We start from the raw sequence: 22,557 nt of genomic DNA, 5'->3' as shown, positions 1-22,557 counted from the left end.
AATTATTTTTGACTTTTGAATGAATTGACTCATGTACGATTGGATACAAACGTCATTTGTTTTTACAATTTTTGCACAAGATTTCCATTTTTTTTTCTGGTATGTTTTGTAGCATAATACTAACATTTTTGGGGGCTTAGAACAACATTTAATTACAGTTTTTTTTTAGTGGAGTTACAATGTTGACAAAAAGATGAACTTGATATCATTGGAAATGATTTAAATGCAACACGTTTTTTTCTTTTTCCCTGTTTTTTTCTCCATTTTTTTATAAATTCCTTTTAAGAAAAATCTTATTGTGTTTATTTTTTCCCAGCTGTTACTTTTTTCTTGCTTTTTTGTTCTCTATTTCCTTTTTCCTTTTATTTGCTTTTTTTCTTTTTTTTCTGGCTTTGTTCTGAATTTGTCCTTCTTTTTTCTCTTTGTTTCTTTTTTTCTCAGCTTTTCATTCCTTTTTCATTTTTGGATTTTTTTTCTTTTTTGTTCTATTCCCCTCTTCCTTTAAGTCATTTTGTGCACAATTTGACATCATATTTGGTCGTGTAGGGATGAAAGAAGCAAAAATAACCCGAAGAGCCGTTTGGGACCTGAAAGAGCCGGTTATTTTTAGTGAGCCGAGCCGAAAAAGCCGGTTCTCGAAAAACTCTACTGACTTTACTCGACTTCGTTCTCCTTCGACCTTGACTTCCAAATACCGCATTTAGAACACAGCGTCAGGGGAACCCGTGTCTTTTTACCTTCATGCACAGTAACTTTGACTTAATACGCTTTTTAATGAGCAATTTGGAGCCCTGATTTTTGTGAGCTGGCTAGATTTTCTTGCAAAAAAGCTCTGGGCAGCTTATTGGTCGCAGGGCACACAGGGACAGACAATTCCCTTGCCCATTCACACCTAGGGACAATTTGGCCAATTCACCTGACATGCATGTTTTTGCAATGTGGGAGGAAACCCACGCATGCACAGGAGGAACATGCAAACTCCACACAGGCGGTTCGATCTCATGACCTCAGAACTGTATCGCACACGCGCTAACCACTGCTTGCCTTGCTGCCTATATATTATCATGTAGCTTGAAATTATAGATAAACACCATTTATTTTCTCTTTTTTTTTTTTTATCAGGGCGTTTTTGGCGCTCCATTTTCCCACGCATGTCGGCGAATGCTTCAACTTTCATGGCATTTTTATCGAGCGCATGCGACTTTTATTCTTTTATTGAGATGACATTTCGTGCCTGGCTTGCAGGTCCCCCGATGCCCCCCCAGGACGTCCAGGTGCATTGTGGGCAAGCGCCAGGGGTCCTCCAGGTACGCTGGAAGCCCCCCTTGTTGTCCCCCACCGGAACCTCCAACGGGGCCAACGTCCTCGGTTATGCTGTCTGCACGAAAGGACAAAAGGTGAGGTCGATTACTTCTACCTACTGTGCCTAGCGAAAGTATTTGCCCCCCTAAGAACTTCTTGCCACATTTGCCTGCGTGGAATGCCCGGCAACATTCAATGCCGACCCATTTTACTTGTATTAATTCAAACAGAAACTAAATCATACGGGTAAGACGTGGACATGAGCATGAAAAAGAAGGCACCCGGTCACGGTCAAGGGTCTTGACTTCACTGTAACAAAGACACTGGCCGAAAATGGCAGCCCCGGGAGGGTGAAAACCACTGCAGTCACAAAAATATCACAAAAAGCATCTTGATTATCCTCAAAACTTGTGGAAAAACATTCTGTGGACTGATGAGTCAAAAATTGAAATTTTGTGTGAAGCCCGTTACATCTGATGTGAAAATGGCACAGCGTTAGACAAAAAGGACATATTCCCGAGCGTAAAGCATGGTGGCGGTAGTGTGATGAACTGGGGCTGCTTTGCTGCCTCCGGAGTGACTAAGTCAAAGCTCAGATCTAAATCCAATTGAGATGCTGTGGTGTGACCATAAATGGGCAATTCATGTTAGAAAACCCTTCAATATAGCAGGTTTGATACCATTTTGCAAAGAAGAGTGGGCCAAAATTGCTCTACAGTGTTGTGAAAGACTCATGAGCAATTATGGTCAACGTTTGATTTCTCTTTTCGTTGCCAAAGGTGGCCCAACTCGCTATTAGGGTCAAGGGGAATTACTTTTTAGATAGATGGCTTAGATAGTTTTTTTTTTGTGTGCCTTAATAAATGGAATCAACATTTTAAAACTGCCTTTTGCATATCCTTGGGTCGGGTTGATCATCTGAAACCTTCGTGAGGGATGTATACGAAAAAAAACCCACAGAAATCGTGTAGGGGGCAAATACTTTTGCTAACAAGTTGGTCTTTGACACGCGGACCAACGAAATCCGTTCTTGTGGGTTTCCAAACCAGATCGCGGAGGTGATGTTCCCAATGGCCGACTACGTCACGGTGGAGCTGACGAGGATTCAGTGCCTGGAAGCCAGGGAGGTCATCGTCAGGACGCTGTCGGCCCAGGGCGAGTCCCAAGACTCCCACGTGGCCCTCATTCCGAACAACCTGCTCGTGCCTCTACCTGCCCTCCCCCCGCCCGGGCACCCGCACGCCGCCCCGCCCCAGGGACCGCCCGTCCCGCCCCACCCCAGACTCCCCCACCCGGGTGCGCTCCAGCCTCGCCACCCTCACCCGCAACCCCCTCGCCTCCAACAGGGTCCCAGGCACCGACTACCCCTGCAACCCCACGCCCACCCCCACCCCGTACCTCAGAGACCGGTAAGTGCCAGAGACCTGGATGCCAAAGAGCGAGCCGGCCCCCCGCCCGGTTGGGACCTGCCGGTTTCCCCTACTTCGCAGCCCCCGATGCAGGGCCGAGGCCTGGAACCCCCCCGCCCTGGCAACCTGCGCTCCCCCTCGCCTCAGAGGATCCTCCCCCAGCCCAGGGGCACCCTGGTCCCGGACAACGTGGCCAAAGCCATCGCCAGGGAAGCGGCTCAGAGGGTGGCAGCCGAGAGCGGCAAGGTTTGTCCGCGCATGCTCCGTTGTTTTTGCACGTCGTCCGATCTCCCGACTTGCGACGCGATAGATCCTGCGAACAGCGAGCCCTTGAGATACCGGCTCTTGGTTTTCAGCCAGTGTCGCTTAATACTTGTGCTTCGTCGATACTAGAATTAGGGTATCGCTTCATGTACGCTAGCTTTTATGACTAGCTTTGCAGATGCGAATACTAGCATTAGCAATTATCAGTTTTAATGATATTCATGTCTCGCGAATCCCTTAACCGCCTGGGTTGTCAGGGTACCACCGAGGATGCAATTCTGGACGGCTTCCTGCTTTCTTTCTGGCCTGTTTTTAGTTTGTGGCAATAATGCCACCGGTCTTGGAAAATAATCTTGGTCCCTCCTTTCAATGTAAGATAGCAATTTAAAGAGCAGCTGCGCGCTACTGTTGGGTGGTCCTCGGATTGAGCCAGGTCTCAGCAATGATTAAGATAAAACCGTCCCGAATGTAGAAGTTTCCACTAATTGTAACTTCAGGCCATACCTTCTTACGGCTAATGGAGCTGGCGTTGGCTAGATACTGGGTCCGCAACGCTGGCTAAAGAGATTTAGCCTAGCAGTAGTCTTCTCACTGACGCCGCCCCAGTTGCTTTTGGAACCCGATAATAATCCACGCAGCACCAGCTGGTCATCACCACCTCTTCTGGCTCTCCTCAGAGTCAGATTTCGTCGATGAATTTATTTTTAATGCGGTTTCCATGCTTCCCAGTTTGCATACGGAGGCAGCGCTAGCCTGCTGTTTGACTGACTGCATACACCAGCCTATCACAGAGCTCTGTCTAACACAACACAACGCACGATACACTGATATCAAGGACAATTCAAATCCATTCAATTGAAAATCTGCGAAGGAGGAAACCAGAAATAACCGAGTATTTTATCGAAATCCAAATCCCGGAAACACATCAAACCCGCTCAATGCTCCCTCTAAGCTGCGCGTGTGCGCAATTGCGCACTTCCCAGAGCTTTTCCACGCACAATAAAATCTAGCCAGCTCACAAAAATCAGGGCTCGTAATTTCTCATTAAGAAGCCAATTAAGTCAAAGTTATAGTGCATGAAGGTAGAAATACACAGGTTCCCCTGACGCTGTGTTCTAAATGCGGTATTTGGAAGTCAAGGTCGAAGTAGAACGAAGTGGAGTAAAGTCAGTAGAGTTTTTCGAGAACCGGCGTCTTCGACTCGGCTCACTAAAAGGAACCGGCTCTTCCGGGTCCCAAACGGCTCTTCGGGTTGTTTTTGCTTCTTTCATCCCTACACGACCAAATATGATGTAAAATTGTGCACAAAATGACTTCAAGGAAGGGGGGGAATAGAACAAAAAAGAAAAAAATACCAAAAATGAAAAAGTAGTGAAAAGCTGAGAAAAAAAGAAACAAAAGGAAGAGAAAAAGCCAGAAAAAAGAAAAAAGAAAATAAAAGGAAAAAGGAAATAGAGAACAAAAAAGCAAGAAAAAAGTAACAGCTGGGAAAAAATAAACACAATGAGATTTTTCTTAAAAGGAATTTTAAAAAAAGGAGAAAAAACCAGGGAAAAAGAAAAAAACGTGTTGCATTTCAATCATTTCCAATGATATCAAGTTCATCTTTTTGTCAACATTGTAACTCCACTTAAAAACTGTAATTAAATGTTGTTCTGTATCGTGCAATCGACTCTATAAGCCCCCCAAAATGTTAGTATGATGCGATAAAAGATACCAGAAAAAAAAAGAAATGGAAGTCTTGTGAAATAATTGTAAAAACAAATGACTTTTGTAGGCCATCGTAGATGAGTCAATTCCTTTAAAAGTGAAAAATCATTTTGCATTGCCAGAAACTCTGTCAATGTTAAGTTTTGGACATGTTTGATCATGATTTTGTTGCCACACTTGGGATTGCGGTTGCTCACTGTTGTTTCAAGGGTTGCTCACCGACTTGGCGTGAACGCTCAGACCCGTAAGGAAAATGACAGGGAACATTGAAATTTCCCCTTTCTCTAGCCTAATGCGTTCCTTATGCAAAGCCGAATCCACAACATTGGTCTTAGAAAACATCGGATTTCATGTGGTAGTTGTGTAGTGAAAGGAAGTCCGTCTCTTTTTAGAGAACAGGCTTTTTCGGCTCAACTCATTAAAGAGATCCGGCTCTCCAACGGCTCACTTGCTTGTATTACAAATTATTATGTTGTAAACAAATGACGTTTGTAGGCAATCATACATGAGTCAATTCATTCAAAAGTGAAAAATCAAAAGTCAGTAGAGTTTTTCGAGAACCGGCTTTTTCGGCTCGGCTCACTAAAAGGAACCGGCTCTTTCGGGTCCCAAACGGCTCTTCGGGTTGTTTTTGCTTCTTTCATCCCTACACGACCAAATATGCCTTAAAGGAAGGGGGGGAATAGAACAAAAAAGAAAAAAATACCAAAAATGAAAAATTAGTGAAGAGCTGGGAAAAAAAGGAGATAAAAAGAGAAAGAGAGAACAGGAAAAATTCAGAAAGAAAACCAGAAAAAAAGAAAAAGAAACAAATAAAATGAAAAAGGAAATAGAGAACAAAAAAGCAAGTAAAAAGTAACAGCTGGGAAAAAATAAAGAGAGAGAGAAAGATTTTCCTTAAAAGTAATTAAAAAAAGGAGAAAAAATAGGGAAAAAGAAAAGGTTTGTGTCGCATTCAAATAATTTCCAATTACACCAAGTTGCCAACATTGTACTTCCTCTAAAAAAAATGTGATTAAATACAGTTCTGTATCGTGCAACCGACTCAATGAGCCCCCAAAAATGTTTTTATTATGCGACAAAAGATACCAGGAAAAAAAAGAAATGGAAATCTTGTGAAAGAATTGTTAAAACAAATGATGTTTGTAGGCAATCGTGCATGAGTCAGGGGAAAAAAATGTTGCATTGCCGGAAACTCAGCAAAATGTAACGTGATATTAAGTTTTGGACATGTTTGATAATTGATAACTTAGTTGCCACACTTGGGATTGCGGGTGCTCACCGTTGTTTCAAGCGTTGCGGTCAGACCCGTAAGGAAAATTCGAGGGAACGCTGAACCCGTCCCGTTTTCCCCTCCCAGGGTCCGACCTTCCTGCAGCATCCTTCGGAAGAGGAGGAAGAAGAGGAGAAGGGTTGTCGGCGCGTTCGCGGTCGGGGCCCTTCGGCGGACGAGTTCCTGCGAGGATCGGAGCTGGGGAGGCCGGTAGGTGGTCCTCCGGGATCCGGCTTCATCCGTGCGTTTGTCATCTGTGTCGGCGTTCGGAGTCGGCGAGCGGCGCCGACTGACGGGCGGCCGGTGTGTTGTGTTTGTGTGTGACGGCGGAAAGCTTCACTATAGTCAGAGCCAAGAATATCACAGCGAGAGCAGCCGAGGCTCTGACCTGTCCGACATCACGGAAGAGGAGGAGGAGGAACTGTACTCAGAGATGCAGCCGGACGAGGGACGCCGACGCAACTCGCACAACACACCCAAGGTGCACTTCTTTGCACTATACCGTACGCGCAAGCACAGGCGCGGAGACTCCGTTGCCGCCATTATCCCCCGTATGTGCTGTTAGCGTGTGTGCTGAGTTTAGTCTTGCTGCGGCGAAATCTCCAAAGTCAAACCCTTTTCAACCTACTCAAGTCAAGTCACGTTTATTTCTGACGCCCTCGATCGCAAAAACGTCTCGAAGGACCGCGCAGGGTTCCGATGACGCGATTACCGTAAATTCCCCACTATAGAGCGCACCTGATTAGAAGCCGCACCCACCACTTTTCAAGAGGTAAACCGATTTTGTACATACACAAGCCGCACCTGTATATAAGCCGCATGCGCCCACATTTAAACATGTAACACAAACACAAACTTAACCCAAACCTGACTTCGAGTCCCGCGATTGAAACTAAATGGGGGGGCATTTTGTAAGGTTTATTGTTCTATATTCTTTATCAATTATCCATTATCCGTCAAATCATAATACGCTACAAAGCCAAGTGGCCGAGACACTTGTTCCCAGCCAAGAGGCTGAGTCAAGGTCCTAGCCATAGGGCCAAGCTGCGATCAGTGCGAGGGGGGGAGGGATTTTGTAAGGTTTATTATTCTATATTCTTTATCAATTATCCATTATCCGTTATCGGTCAAATCATAATACGCTACAAAGCCAAGTGGCCGAGACACTTGCTCTCAGCCAAGAGGCTGAGTCAAGGTCCTAGCCACAGAGCCAAGCAGCGATCAGTGCGAATGCACCGTACCTGGAGGTACTGCAATACCGGGCCGATGCGAGGAGTGGACAGAGCAAGCTCTTATTCCATCTCCCGATCGATTGGAACCAAATAGATGGATCAGTGCGATGCCAAAACAACCGGAATCCCACAGCCCTTCATTAAAGTCCACAGTCCAAAAATCACAGCCGGCAAAATGAATGGAAAACGATACGGGTCCCGTTGAAAGTAATCCAAGGAAAAAAAGTGTATATTTCCAACGGTAAGGGTGGGAAAAATATATCAGATGAACACATTTACTCACGCAACTCCTTTTTCTTTAAACAACTTTTTACCCCCTCTTCTTTCCTTGTCTGTCCCTCACCTTTAGCAGTCCCCATTTAAACTCGGCACCCCGCGTTTATTCCGCCCCTCATTTTTCGTTCACCCGTGCGAAACATATCAGAATAAGTGTCTAAAATAAATACAAATACATACATTACAAAAATATACAGGTGCAGATACATATTATACATGGGTTACACATATTTACAAAGAAAGACGGTACACCGAGAGAGTTTTCAAAGCTTTAATAATAATAATATAGCTTTGACAGGGCAGTTAATGGTAGCAACACTCGCGCGCCGCTGGCGGATGTTAGAAAAATGACACAAATTGGCCAGACACTGAATAAGCCACAGGGTTGAAAGTTAGGGAAAAAAGTAGCGGCTTATAGTCCGGAATTTACGGTACCTGATCTTAAACCGACATGCGGGCAAGGAACAACTCAAAACCTCAGCGTGAGGAAAAAGAGAAACCTTGAGAAAGGACCTCACAAGTAGTATCCCTTCTCCAGGATGACCAGGGTGAATTACATTTAGCATTGCAGCACTCCACGGAAGTTGCAAAAATCTGGGAAATAGGCGTCAAATCCAGACCAAAAACGGTATCATACCTGTCAAGCTGTAGGTTTTTGCCGTACAAAGTACGTTTATGATGCATTTTAAGACACAAGTACAAGAAAATCTGTACGGAAAAACGCAAATTTCCCAATGATGGGTACCATCCGGTATACACCGACGATCACCTAACGGCAAATCAATCAAGTCAAACGAGTTCGCCGCGGTAGCCTCTATCTCGGTATCGTTTTTTTCGTTGCAAATGAAACGAGCGTGGTATTGCGGAAACAGCCTGAGCAATTTTTCCCACAGTATACTAATAATCAGGATTGGGTAGGGTTACTTGAACTGGATTACTTTCAATGACTTCTGGATGACACCAATATTAAATATGATCATAAAAGACAAAAGAAACTAAATAGGAATAAAATGACTCCATTTTGTGCAGGCTCGAGGAGTAATGGAATACATGGAACGGCAAAAATGATGTTGGCAAGCTGTTTGGATTGATTTTCATTTTGTTTCTGTCGCATTTGATGTTCTTTTTGCCAGAGATCAAAGAGATCAAAGCCAGGAGAGAAAGCTTACCACGTGTTGTGAGTCATCATTCTATTCATATTTAGTTTCTTTTGTCTTTTATGAGCATATTTGGTATTGGAGTCATCCAAAAGTCATTGAAAGTAATCCAGTTAAAGTAACCCTACCCAACCCTGCTAATAATACTTGAAAAACAAGGTGCAACGAAGTCGTGACGTCAGAGGGAGAGTTCGTTTATTGCAACAGGAATCTCAAAATCTCTCACCGTCTTCAGAGACGGGTGGCTTTTTATATCCTTTTCACCCGTCCCCTTGCACGTGCCACCGGACCGATTGTTTTGTAATCTTTTATATAACTTCCAAGAATTGTTTTTCGGGGTCAGCTTCCAAGAAATGTCCTGGGTCGGTTTGATCCGGCCTGCTCTCTGCCAAGAAATCTTAGCAGGACGAACGCCAGTCTTTCGTCCAAGGCGATCATTAATAATAATATTCGCCAACATTTGAACTCGGGGTAAACAAGTTGAAATTTCCCCTTTCTCTAGCCTAATGCGTTCCTTATGCAAGCCTTCTCCACAACAATCCACAACAGTGGTCTTAGAAAACATCGGATTTCATGTGGTAGTTGTGTAGTGAAAGGAAGTCCGTCTCTTTTTAGAGAAGCGGATTTTTCGGCTCAGCTCGTTAAAGAGAGCCGGCTCTCCAACGGCTCACTTGCTTTGATGCATTATATTGCAAATTATTATGTTGTATAAAGAAGTTAAGAAAAAAAGGAAGTATAAAAGGAGAAAATGAAAAAAGACAGGTTTGTGATTATCCCTTTAATCAGTATATTACCAACAATAATTGAATGCAGAAAGTAAGAAAATATATTATTCTACTTAATTCTATTTGGTTTCCTCCCACATTCCAAAAACATGCATTTCAGATGAATTGGCCGGTCCAAATTGTCCCTAGGTGTGACTGAGCGAGTGAGTTGTCTGTCCCCGTGTGCCCTACGATTGGCTGGCAACTAGTTCAGGGTGTCCTCTGCCCACTGCCCGATGATTGCTGGGATGGGCTCCAGCACCCCCGCGACCCTACTGAGGATAAGCGGTGTAGCTGATGATATGAGATGAGATGATGAGATTCTATTTGCATGTATTTTTTCCTTCCACAGCGAACGTCCGAGCGACTTCATTTTTGAACTTTTTATATAATAAACCTCATTCATGTCGAGCAACTCAGTAAATGTTAATTAACAATATATATGATATAAGGAAACACATGTACAATATAACATGTTAAACGACATAAATAAACACATTTGAAAAAAAAAATATGGTGTCAGATTAAGTAAGTTTGTAAGGGCATGGAGCCGTGGAGGGTGACAGGTATGCCTTATTTTCCACACAATCAAAATAGTCTCGTGATATATTTCCCATACAAAAGGTGCACTTGACTATAAGGACCATGAAGTTAAAACCGCAGTAAAAGTATTTATTCGAGGCTTTTAAAGTCTCGCTGTATACATCAGTCCATCGGACCCAGGTCACAGCTGTGAGGACGCTGAAACAAAACCACTAGGCCACTAGTAACACAGATGACATACGAAAAGGCATTCAAGAACTGTACTAAGAGATGCAGCTGGACAAGGGACATGGAGGCAACGCTCATTTCTTTGCACTTTGCCTCGGATACTTCATTGGCACCGTTTTTCCCATACATGCATGCTGAGTTTAGGGCCATTACCGCAAAATCTTCAAAGTCAAACTGTTGATGCCGGAAAACAGTTAGGGACTCTAATTCAGTTGCAAAAACCAGAGAAGTAAGTGTAAAATCCATACAAATGACTATATTTTCTGCACTATATGGCGCACCAGATGATAGGTCACACCCCCAAATATCGACTTTAATGATATATTTTCCATATATTTTTGCTCAAGCATTCCTAAAATCAACCCAAGCCTCCCCAAAATGATAACAAAAACTCTCAGGATAGGCTTAAATAGGATAAAAAACACACTGGATAAAAAAATAAAAAGCAACATAAAACAAAAATAAGCACGTTCCAGCGTCGGAAATCCTCCATTGCCTTGAAATAGTTCAGTCCGTTTGATTCTTTACACCGCTCTCACCTCCCTTTCCGCTCTTCTTTGGCTCGCCTCGTGTGACTTGCGGCATAGCGGCAGAGTCTGTGGAGGCTCTGGTGTATTACGGTGGGAGTATGTTATCTGGTGGTTATGTTGAACCACTATTTTACCGTATACTATTGTGACTTTGTTGTCATCAAACAAATATTAGTCCTCATTTAACTGCGTTGAATGGAATGCAAGTTGCATTCGACACCTAAAATCGCCCATGGCGCACAGAATTAAAACGACAGAAAAAGCTAGGGTCAAAGACGAACTTATTAGCAAAAGTATTTGCCCCCTACACGATTTCTGTGTTTTTTTTTCCGTATACATCACTCACGAAGGTTTCAGATGATCAACCCAACCCAAGGATATGCAAAAGGCAGTTTTAAAATGTTGATTCCATTTATTAAGGCACAAAAAAATATACATTGAAATAAAATCCTGCAGCACGGCGGCGCAGTGGTTAGCGCTTGTGCGGCACAATTCATGTCATGGGAACCTGTCGTGGGTTCAAATCCAGCTCCATACTTCTTCCTGTGCCGAGTTTGTATGTTCTCCCCGTGCTTGCGTGGGTTTCCTCCGGGCACTCCGGTTTCCTCCCACGTTCCAAAAACATGCATTTCAGGTGAATTGGCCGGTCCAAATTGTCCCTAGGTGTGAATGAGCGAATGTCTGTCCCTGTGTGCCCTGCGATTGGCTAGCAACCAGTTCAGGGTGTCCCCTGCCCACTGCCCGGAGATGGCTGGGATGGGCTCCAGCCCCCCCGCGACCCTAATGAGGATAAGCGGTACGGCTGATGAGATGAGATGAGATAAAATCCTTTCTTTCATAAAGCATACATATATTAACATGAAAATGAATCTTGGCAACAAACAATGAACATGTTACCTGAAAGACCACTCTATATAAGTTTCTCAAATGCAAAACAGTTTACCGTATGCAATATCGTTTAACAACAATCCCTACTAGAGTGCATAACTGTACAAAATGTTACCATAAATGATCATTTAAGTCATCAGAATAGTTTTTATAAAAAATGAGCACTGGCGTTTGAGCTGGCATCTAATAAACACTCCATATGTTTCTCAAAGGCAGAACAGTCACCGTATGCTGTATTATTGTTACTATGCATTTTCAATTTTATCCACTATTTCCAGAACACAAGGCGTATCCCTTTGTTTTGTCCTGATTGAGTTGTAGGAAGTTCTCTATCACCCGCGACTCGATAACTAAAATGCATTTTAAAGGGTTTCTTAGTGTGTCCATAGAATTTGATGAGATCCCGGTGGGTGGAAAGTCGAAGGGGCCGTGCCCTCTGCTATTTCACAAACAAAAATTGTTCTCCCACGAAGACATTTTTAATAATCAAAGCAAATTCAGATGAAAAAATACTGGGCCTAAAATGGACCCTTGAGGAACCCCACATTTAACCTTATAGGTTCTGGAGTAACATGCATCCATACGTACTAAGAAATGTCTGTCTGTGAAGTAGGAATAAACTAGACAATTCCCGCGGCAATTGTAAGAGTTGTGATTGATCTGGAAGATGATCCCGGCATGTATATATAACCCCGGTTGTTAGCATTATGAGTTAGCATAAAGTTTTTAACTCAGAGATGTTTCTGTCATTTTTTACTTGGTTCTGTGGGGGGACTCCCCTTTTTAGAATGTATCTGTTAGCATAACTCATTCACATGAGGCCATTAGCATATTTTTAAAATATGAAGTCTTTAAAATATTGCCATTACCAAAAATTTTTAGTACAAAGAAGTTAGCATTTAGCCGTTAGCATCACTTTTTAGAATGTATCTGTTAGCATAACTCATTCACATGAGTCCATTAGCATAATTTTTAAATATGAAGTCGTTAAAATATAGCCATTACCAAAATTTTTTACTATAAAGAAGTTAGCATTACCGACAGTGTTTACAGCTAGCTTGCGCTAATACCTGGGCTGACACAGCCAGCCCAACCCATTGCCGTCAGTGTTACAGCTAGCTTGCGCAAATACTTTTCAAGTCGTCACCAACAGTTTTTACAGCTAGCATAAGTAAGCATAGCATCAACCTCTCATCACTAATACTTGGCCCAACTAATCACCAACAGTGTTTACAGCTAGCTTGCGCTAATGCTTGGGCTGGCATAGCCAGCCCAACACTTTGCTATATATAGCTGTTAGCATCCTCTCGCTAGCATCCACTCTTTGCAATTCACCATTTACCCATGGTTAAAGGTAATGTGGGTCGGGCCCCCTCAAGCCACCCTGGACAGTCCCTTATTACTGTGACTACGCTCAGGAAAGCCCCGGTTGCCATGGCTACCCATTGATTTGTATGGGCCCATGTATTCCGGATGGGAGATTCTCAAAACCCATTATTCCGGATGGGGACTTTTTTTGGTCTTTGGGGCCCCTCGCGGGGCAATGTTCTTGAGCGAAAAATGACCAGGAAAGCCAACATTTCACACAGGGGCTGATGTTTATTTTTCCCAACAGCAAAACTAAGTGTAAAACAGGCGACGGCTGAAGTGACGTTGGAGTCTGTGGGAAGCCTTCTTCTAGTACTTTAGGTTTCTCTTATTGGCCCACGTCTCCCCGCAAGATGGCGTCTTGGCTCCTCCCATAGGCGTGCCAAGCAGTTGTTTGCGTCCAACGATCTCACAACACATGCCTGCCCTGCACATTCACTGCTCATTGAATGAAGGCACAGTCAGTCAATTTCTATTGCATTCAACTCAATACATGTAACTTGTAGTCAATCGTATGAAATCCTTTATAGTCAAATGTATGAAATCCTTTAATATCATTTAACACTTCAAAGGGCAGTCTCTGTACTCTGGTAGATCTTAAAACCAGGTTGTAAGTTCTCTTAAATGCTGTTTTCTTCTAAAAAAAAAATACAGCTGACTAAAAAAACCTTGTTTTTTTTAAATCTTGCTTATTAACGTTAAGTCGGACTTCTTAAAATGATTCGGGTGTTTGACTTTGGATGTTTCACTGCGTCGGGATTTTATTAAAGCTAAAAGTAAACGAAAAAGCGAGCGGCAAAGATTAGTTTACTTCCGACTCCTACTCGACGGTCAGGTTTTGGACTTTGTGTGGGCCTGTTTGTGCGTCAGTGTGTCTTTGTGTGAGAGCGCTGCATGAGTCTGTCGCCGTGGAATCTGTGAGAGTATGTCAAAGCGCATATCCTCCTCGCTAATGACGCCGCTGCTGTGGCGAGCGGCGTTTGAGTTCTTGCTGTCTTCTGGCTTTGTAGTCGAAGGCGTCCTCCAGAGGCCGTCACGAAGGCGTCCGGAGGGTGCACCACGGCGCTCCGCAGCCTCAAAGACGAGCGGTGATGGGACCCCTCAATGGTCAGTGCTGAATTCTTTTATCTATAGATAGATGGATAGATTGTTGTTTACTAACAGATGAACAGGATGGCCTCGGGGTGCTGTGTTGTAGTTTAGCCACAGGGGAGTGGATGACGTCACACGCTAGGCCAAAAGTTCGACGTCCCCGCAGCAGACGGAAATCTTGGTGCCCAGGGTTACACCGACTCGTGTTTACGTAGATAGCGAGTCCGCCTCCTCTCCGCTTCCCGCAGGCTTTTGTGTCTCTGTCTGTCCTAACAGCGCTGAAGCCGGGTAGCTCCGCGTTAGCGTCCGGGATGCTAGACGTGAGCCACGTTTCCGTAAAACACAGCAAACGGCACTCCCTGTACGCTTTGTTTTTCACCAGCATAGCTAGTTCGTCGGTCTTATTTGGTACCATGATTACGGACGGTACCGAAGACTTAAAATGCCACTAGTTGCTTAGCTAGCTCCACGATAGGGCCCCCTCATCACGCCGGCACGAGAATTCTTCAGGGCAAGGAGTTGATTCCTCGAATCAACGCATTTTTGTACGTTAAAACCCATCACCATAGGATAGAAAGTCATCCAAAGTGTAGTTGTCAAATGGGACCAAAAACACCAAAGATAGAAGCAGACACTTAAAACAATAAATCTCAAAAAGAGCGAAATAACACGGAGCTGCTGGAAAGGACTAGAAAGAGTTTGGCAGTTTTGTTTCATTTTGTCCTCATCTAGATATACCGTGGCTCTCTCCCCCAACAATCTAAATATTTTTGTTTTTATGTCTCTTTGAGTCATAAGGATTCCTGAACCCTGGCCTAATGGTTAGCCTTGTCAGAAGAAGGCCCGCCTTAGAGAAGAAATCACCACACCTAATATTAACCTGTGTTCATGCAACCGATTTGAGGCTAACTTTATCCGGGATAATAAACACATGGATACCTCCAGGGCACCCTTCTCACCATTTTCATTTTCGACTTGATTGAAATCTCTTTGCTTGTTTGTGTTGGGAAGACGGCTACAGGGAAGGTCACTCGCCGACCTACTTGGACGAATCGGAGGCCGAGGAAGCTTTTCGGGTTTTCGTGGCGCTCTTCGACTACGACCCGCTCTCCATGTCCCCCAACCCCGACGCCGCCGATGAAGAGTTGCCCTTTAAAGAGGGACAGATTATTAGGGTAAGTCTTTCTCGATTGACCTCCCTATGACACTGATAACATTATGCCAACCCCTCCATTTTACACCTCTTCCCCCCCTAAAATCAACTGGCACTTTGGCGGCCGCGATCAATTATCCCCAAGCCAATATTACAGGAAGCGAGGACAAGCAGAACGCACTTTTGTTAGGCCCGAAATCACTTTTATGCCGTTCTCTCTTTCGAAAATGAACTGCACTTGTCCGGCTGTGATCCGTTATCCCCGATTGCTTATTGCTGTGAGCGGGGAACAACAGCAAACTCTCGTCAGGCTTGGTGGCTCTCTTATGCTGTTCTGTCCATCCATAAATGAAGTGCATTCATGCATCCATGATCCATTTTTTCCAGATCACATATTGCTGCAAGTGGAGACCGTTAAAGCGCACTTTTGTCCAGACTACTGGTTGTTATTTCTGTCTAAATTCAACTGCACTTGTGGTGCCGCAATTCATTATCCCCAAGCAAATACTGGGAGCGGGGACTGGCAGAAGAGACTTTTGTTGGGCCTGGCGGCTTTTTTTTGCCATTTTGTCCGCTGAGATGACTGCACCCATGCAACTAAGATCCATTATCTCAGGTTTGCCTATTGTTGCGAGTAGGAACTGGCAGAAGGCACTTTTGTCGAGCCTACTTTTCTTTTATTTCCATTATTGTATATTTTGCCTAAAAAACTGCACTTTTGAGGCCATGATCCATTACTTCTTATCCCAGCGGATCGTACTTTTTTTCTTTGCTGCTTCTGTACTTTTTACACAAAAACTAATTTGAACTTCTGCGTTGGTGATCCATTATCCTCAATACTATACTCCTGAAAGTGGGGACTAGCATAACGCACGTTTGTAGGGAGCTGTGCCATTGTGGCCCTCCTAAAATGAAGTGCACAGTTGTGGCCGCAAACTGTTATCCTTCGTCAACTATTGCTGAGAGCGTGGGCAGATAGAGCAAATCCTTGTCACTGGCGGCTCTTTTTTCCATTCTTTCCACCTAAAATGAACAGCACCTGTGTGGCCTTGATCCATTATATTCGGTCGACTATTGCTGAGAACAGGGGGGCGGCAGAGCGCATTTGTAATGTCACCCACCTAAACTGAACTGCTCTGTTTTGGTAGCTATCTATTATCCCCAGTCGAAACTTGCTGAGAGCAGGGGCAGAGAGCAAATTTTTGTCATACTTGGTGGCTCTTTTTTTCCCGTTCTTTTTCCATAAAATGAACAGAACCCGTGCAGCCGTGATCCTTTATCCCCGTGTTGACTATTTCCGTGAGAAGGGGCCTACTTGGCGGATTTTCGCATATCGCGGGGGGGTTCTGGTCCCCATTCACCAGGATGAACTAGTGATTTCTGTCCATAGTTATTTCAAAATTCAAACGTACCTTCTCACAACATGATCGAATTTTTGTACTCCAGATCTACGGCGATAAAGACACGGACGGCTTCTACCGAGGAGAAGTACGAGGCCGGACGGGCCTGATCCCTTGCAACATGGTGTCCGAAATCCGAGCCGAAGACGACGAGACCATGGACCAGCTCATCAAACAAGGTTTCCTTCCTCTCAGCACCCCGGTGGACAAATTAGGTATGGACTAGCTCCGATGACCGACGAGTGGCCCATCTGTAGGCCGACTATTTTAGCGACCGACTATTGAAACGATTCGTCGTATTATTTTTTTCTTAAATTTAGCGAAGGCTGATTCGATCGTGTAAAAAATGAAAATATAAGCCAGAAAACCGGGTATGATTAAAAATACATCTTTAATTGAAGGTACCGCGAATTTGATTAGAACATGTTCAATGGTCAAGAATGGGTGGTTAGCCGGGGGCGGAAGATCAGAACGTGGTCGGTGGAGAAAACGTGGTCGTTGGGTTGTAGCCAGAGACAAACGGGGAATCAGGTTAAAAGCCGGTTGTTAGCCGGGACGGAAGATTAGAACATGTTCAATGGTCAAGAATGGGTGGTTAGCCGGGGCGGAAGATAAGAACGTGGTCGGTGGTCAAAAACAGGTTGTTAGCCGGGACGGGAGATCAGAATGTGGTCGGTGGTCAAAAACGGGTCATAGCCAGAGACAAATGGGGAATCATGTTAAAAGCCGGTCGTTAGCCGGGACAGGAGAATAGAACGTGGTCGGTGGTCAATAACGGGTCGTTAGCCGGGACAGGAGATCAGAACGTGGTCTGGGGTCAAAAACAGGTCGTTAGCCGGGACAGGAGATTAGAACGTGGTCGGTGGTCAAAAGCAGATCGTTAGCCGGTACGGGAGATCAGAACGTGGTCGGTGGAGAAAACAGGTTATAGCCAGAGACAAACGGGGAATCGGGTTAAAAGCTGGTCGTTAGCCGGGACAGGAGATTAGAACTTGGTCGGTGGTTAAAAGCGGGTCGTTCGCCGGGCCGGGAGATCAGAACGTGGTTGGTGGTCAAAAATGGATCGTTAGCCAGGACGGGAGATCAGAACGTGGTCGGTGGTCAAAAGCAGGTTGTTAGCTGGTGCGGGAGATCAGAACGTGGTCGGTGGAGAAAACGTGGTCGTTGGGTTGTAGCCAGAGACAAACGGGGAATCAGGTTAAAAGCCGGTTGTTAGCCGGGACGGAAGATTAGAACATGTTCAATGGTCAAGAATGGGTGGTTAGCCGGGGCGGAAGATAAGAACGTGGTCGGTGGTCAAAAACAGGTTGTTAGCCGGGACGGGAGATCAGAATGTGGTCGGTGGTCAAAAACAGGTCATAGCCAGAGACAAATGGGGAATCATGTTAAAAGCCGGTCGTTAGCCGGGACAGGAGAATAGAACGTGGTCGGTGGTCAATAACGGGTCGTTAGCCGGGACAGGAGATCAGAACGTGGTCTGGGGTCAAAAACAGGTCGTTAGCCGGGACAGGAGATTAGAACGTGGTCGGTGGTCAAAAGCAGATCGTTAGCCGGTACGGGAGATCAGAACGTGGTCGGTGGAGAAAACAGGTTATAGCCAGAGACAAACGGGGAATCGGGTTAAAAGCTGGTCGTTAGCCGGGACAGGAGATTAGAACTTGGTCGGTGGTTAAAAGCGGGTCGTTCGCCGGGCCGGGAGATCAGAACGTGGTTGGTGGTCAAAAATGGATCGTTAGCCAGGACGGGAGATCAGAACGTGGTCGGTGGTCAAAAGCAGGTTGTTAGCTGGTGCGGGAGATCAGAACGTGGTCGGTGGAGAAAACGTGGTCGTTGGGTTGTAGCCAGAGACAAACGGGGAATCAGGTTAAAAGCCGGTTGTTAGCCGGGACGGAAGATTAGAACATGTTCAATGGTCAAGAATGGGTGGTTAGCCGGGGCGGAAGATAAGAACGTGGTCGGTGGTCAAAAACAGGTTGTTAGCCGGGACGGGAGATCAGAATGTGGTCGGTGGTCAAAAACGGGTCATAGCCAGAGACAAATGGGGAATCATGTTAAAAGCCGGTCGTTAGCCGGGACAGGAGAATAGAACGTGGTCGGTGGTCAATAACGGGTCGTTAGCCGGGACAGGAGATCAGAACGTGGTCTGGGGTCAAAAACAGGTCGTTAGCCGGGACAGGAGATTAGAACGTGGTCGGTGGTCAAAAGCAGATCGTTAGCCGGTACGGGAGATCAGAACGTGGTCGGTGGAGAAAACAGGTTATAGCCAGAGACAAACGGGGAATCGGGTTAAAAGCTGGTCGTTAGCCGGGACAGGAGATTAGAACTTGGTCGGTGGTTAAAAGCGGGTCGTTCGCCGGGCCGGGAGATCAGAACGTGGTTGGTGGTCAAAAATGGATCGTTAGCCAGGACGGGAGATCAGAACGTGGTCGGTGGTCAAAAGCAGGTTGTTAGCTGGTGCGGGAGATCAGAACGTGGTCGGTGGAGAAAACGTGGTCGTTGGGTTGTAGCCAGAGACAAACGGGGAATCAGGTTAAAAGCCGGTTGTTAGCCGGGACGGAAGATTAGAACATGTTCAATGGTCAAGAATGGGTGGTTAGCCGGGGCGGAAGATAAGAACGTGGTCGGTGGTCAAAAACAGGTTGTTAGCCGGGACGGGAGATCAGAATGTGGTCGGTGGTCAAAAACGGGTCATAGCCAGAGACAAATGGGGAATCATGTTAAAAGCCGGTCGTTAGCCGGGACAGGAGAATAGAACGTGGTCGGTGGTCAATAACGGGTCGTTAGCCGGGACAGGAGATCAGAACGTGGTCTGGGGTCAAAAACAGGTCGTTAGCCGGGACAGGAGATTAGAACGTGGTCGGTGGTCAAAAGCAGATCGTTAGCCGGTACGGGAGATCAGAACGTGGTCGGTGGAGAAAACAGGTTATAGCCAGAGACAAACGGGGAATCGGGTTAAAAGCTGGTCGTTAGCCGGGACAGGAGATTAGAACTTGGTCGGTGGTTAAAAGCGGGTCGTTCGCCGGGCCGGGAGATCAGAACGTGGTTGGTGGTCAAAAATGGATCGTTAGCCAGGACGGGAGATCAGAACGTGGTCGGTGGTCAAAAGCAGGTTGTTAGCTGGTGCGGGAGATCAGAACGTGGTCGGTGGAGAAAACGTGGTCGTTGGGTTGTAGCCAGAGACAAACGGGGAATCAGGTTAAAAGCCGGTTGTTAGCCGGGACGGAAGATTAGAACATGTTCAATGGTCAAGAATGGGTGGTTAGCCGGGGCGGAAGATAAGAACGTGGTCGGTGGTCAAAAACAGGTTGTTAGCCGGGACGGGAGATCAGAATGTGGTCGGTGGTCAAAAACGGGTCATAGCCAGAGACAAATGGGGAATCATGTTAAAAGCCGGTCGTTAGCCGGGACAGGAGAATAGAACGTGGTCGGTGGTCAATAACGGGTCGTTAGCCGGGACAGGAGATCAGAACGTGGTCTGGGGTCAAAAACAGGTCGTTAGCCGGGACAGGAGATTAGAACGTGGTCGGTGGTCAAAAGCAGATCGTTAGCCGGTACGGGAGATCAGAACGTGGTCGGTGGAGAAAACAGGTTATAGCCAGAGACAAACGGGGAATCGGGTTAAAAGCTGGTCGTTAGCCGGGACAGGAGATTAGAACTTGGTCGGTGGTTAAAAGCGGGTCGTTCGCCGGGCCGGGAGATCAGAACGTGGTTGGTGGTCAAAAATGGATCGTTAGCCAGGACGGGAGATCAGAACGTGGTCGGTGGTCAAAAGCAGGTTGTTAGCTGGTGCGGGAGATCAGAACGTGGTCGGTGGAGAAAACGTGGTCGTTGGGTTGTAGCCAGAGACAAACGGGGAATCAGGTTAAAAGCCGGTTGTTAGCCGGGACGGAAGATTAGAACATGTTCAATGGTCAAGAATGGGTGGTTAGCCGGGGCGGAAGATAAGAACGTGGTCGGTGGTCAAAAACAGGTTGTTAGCCGGGACGGGAGATCAGAATGTGGTCGGTGGTCAAAAACGGGTCATAGCCAGAGACAAATGGGGAATCATGTTAAAAGCCGGTCGTTAGCCGGGACGGGAGATTAGAACGTGGTCGGTGGTTAAAAACTGGTCGTTAGCCAGGACAGGAGAATAGAACGTGGTCGGTGGTCAATAACGGGTCGTTAGCTGGGACAGGAGATCAGAACGTGGTCTGGGGTCAAAAACGGTTCGTAGCCAGAGACAAACGGGGAATCCGGTTAAAAGCGTAATGGCTAATCATTACAGGGACAGGCAATACATTAAAATCAACTAACTATATCCCTGTAAACCAAGAATAGGATCGTTAGAAGAAGTAGAAGAGTCAATTAAAAAAATATCATGTGCATTTTGTGAAGTTTATTGAGTGGCCGACTGCAAAGTCTGTCGCTAAAGAACTTAACGAATAGGGTTAGCATTTCATTTTCGAATTTTTTTGTCAGGCACAGTCTGCCGTTTAACTGACTGTTCTCTTTAAATGTTCGTGTGTCACCAAGGTACTGCCATGATATACAAAGTCTGCTGTGCAAGTAGTCTTTTTATTTTGTGTCCAGGCTAAAAAGCTCCCAAACTTTAGAAGTTTTGGTTCGTGTACCATATTTTTCACACCAAGGCTCACAAATTTGAAAGTGCGCATTATAACTCGTTGCACCTTATATTCAATGGTAATGAATACAATCATCATAGCTATCTGTTCCCATTGGATATTTTACGGTATACTACTTTATTTTTGCAATGATGGATCAATCCATAAACATCAGTAGTTAATGTAACATACAAAAAGGCATTAGAGCTGTATCAATGATTTGTATAGTACATTCCGATCACTTAAACAGTCCCTCCACTTTTTCACCAACAAATGTCAGAGCATGGAGAATACACAAAGTCTTTGTCGAAAATACTATACAGGTTTTTGTATGTACGTACACATATGAAACCGCAAACTCATTGACTCACAGGAGAAGAAGTGGTGGGACTGCAGAACAAACTACACTATGCAAATCAGTGTTTCTGGCACTCTAAGTCAAAATAGCGTGATAGTGTGATAGGCTGTAAGTCCTCCGCACCACCGGTGGTGTAGTGGTTAAATGTCGGCGCTCTCACCACCACGACTCTGGTTTGATTCCTGCTACATTCAATGTTTCATGACTTTGATCACGGATACTATTGGAATGATCAATATATGCTTAATCTGCTTAAACAAAGTTATTTACCGTATTTTCCGCACTATAAGGCGCACCGTGTTATAAGGCGCACTTTCAATGAATGATATATTTTAAAACTTTTTCCATACATAAGGCGCACCGCATTATAAGGCGCTATAAGTGCATGCTGGTTTAAGATCAGGTAATTGTGCAATTTTGTAATTGTAATCCTGTGCAGTCCTTTGAGACATTTTTGTGATTAAGGGCTATATAAATAAATGTGACTTGACTTGGCCACAGTAGAGGATGTAGTTACGTTATACAACCGTTAGATGGTGCCGCACTAAAGGGAATGTCAACAAAACCGTCAGATAGGTCAGTCAAACTTTATTAATAGATAACAAACGAGCTTTCCACAACTCCATTCACTCCCAAAATGAATAAACAGCCGTTTTATTATTTTCTCTGAGGTAAAGGATTTTCGTGACACATCTTTGAACAACAGCAAGGCATAACATTTTACTTTTCCTCCATTTAGTCAACACGCAAAAAAACGTCTGATACTGTTATGGTAAATGAAACGTTAGTGCAATCGCAAGATAGTGACACTCGTAATGTGCAAAAACAACAAGTGCAAAACAATAACATAATAACTGTAAAATGTAAAACGTAAACACACACCAAGTAGGACCACCTCTGAATTCTTTGATGTTAAGTTCCCGTGCCAGCGCTGTTGCCTTCATTCGAATAGTTATTGTACTGACACTTCTACTTGCTGCTCTTTGTTCAACAACCCACTGTTCAAGTG

At 45.1% G+C, this 22,557-nt stretch overlaps 1 protein-coding gene across 1 annotated transcript in view; it reads left to right on the top strand.

Annotated features, from left to right (window-relative positions):
* Window positions 1–22,557, top strand: part of LOC148349952 (RIMS-binding protein 2-like) — a 55,053-nt gene that overhangs the window by 16,946 nt on the left and 15,550 nt on the right. Inside the window, exons 8-14 of the mRNA XM_088319976.1 lie at window positions 1,246–1,397; window positions 2,352–2,957; window positions 6,046–6,168; window positions 6,293–6,439; window positions 13,955–14,051; window positions 15,048–15,211; window positions 16,636–16,804. Of these exons, the coding sequence (XP_088176102.1) occupies window positions 1,246–1,397; window positions 2,352–2,957; window positions 6,046–6,168; window positions 6,293–6,439; window positions 13,955–14,051; window positions 15,048–15,211; window positions 16,636–16,804 (1,458 nt within the window). The remainder of the gene's footprint in view (window positions 1–1,245; window positions 1,398–2,351; window positions 2,958–6,045; window positions 6,169–6,292; window positions 6,440–13,954; window positions 14,052–15,047; window positions 15,212–16,635; window positions 16,805–22,557) is intronic.

This window comes from Urocampus carinirostris, chromosome 16, assembly GCF_059441175.1.
Source record: "Urocampus carinirostris isolate Australia breed hairy pipefish chromosome 16, RoL_Ucar_1.0, whole genome shotgun sequence".
NCBI classification, from domain to species: Eukaryota; Metazoa; Chordata; class Actinopteri; order Syngnathiformes; family Syngnathidae; genus Urocampus; species Urocampus carinirostris.
This window is presented reverse-complemented; position numbering and strand designations above follow the sequence as displayed.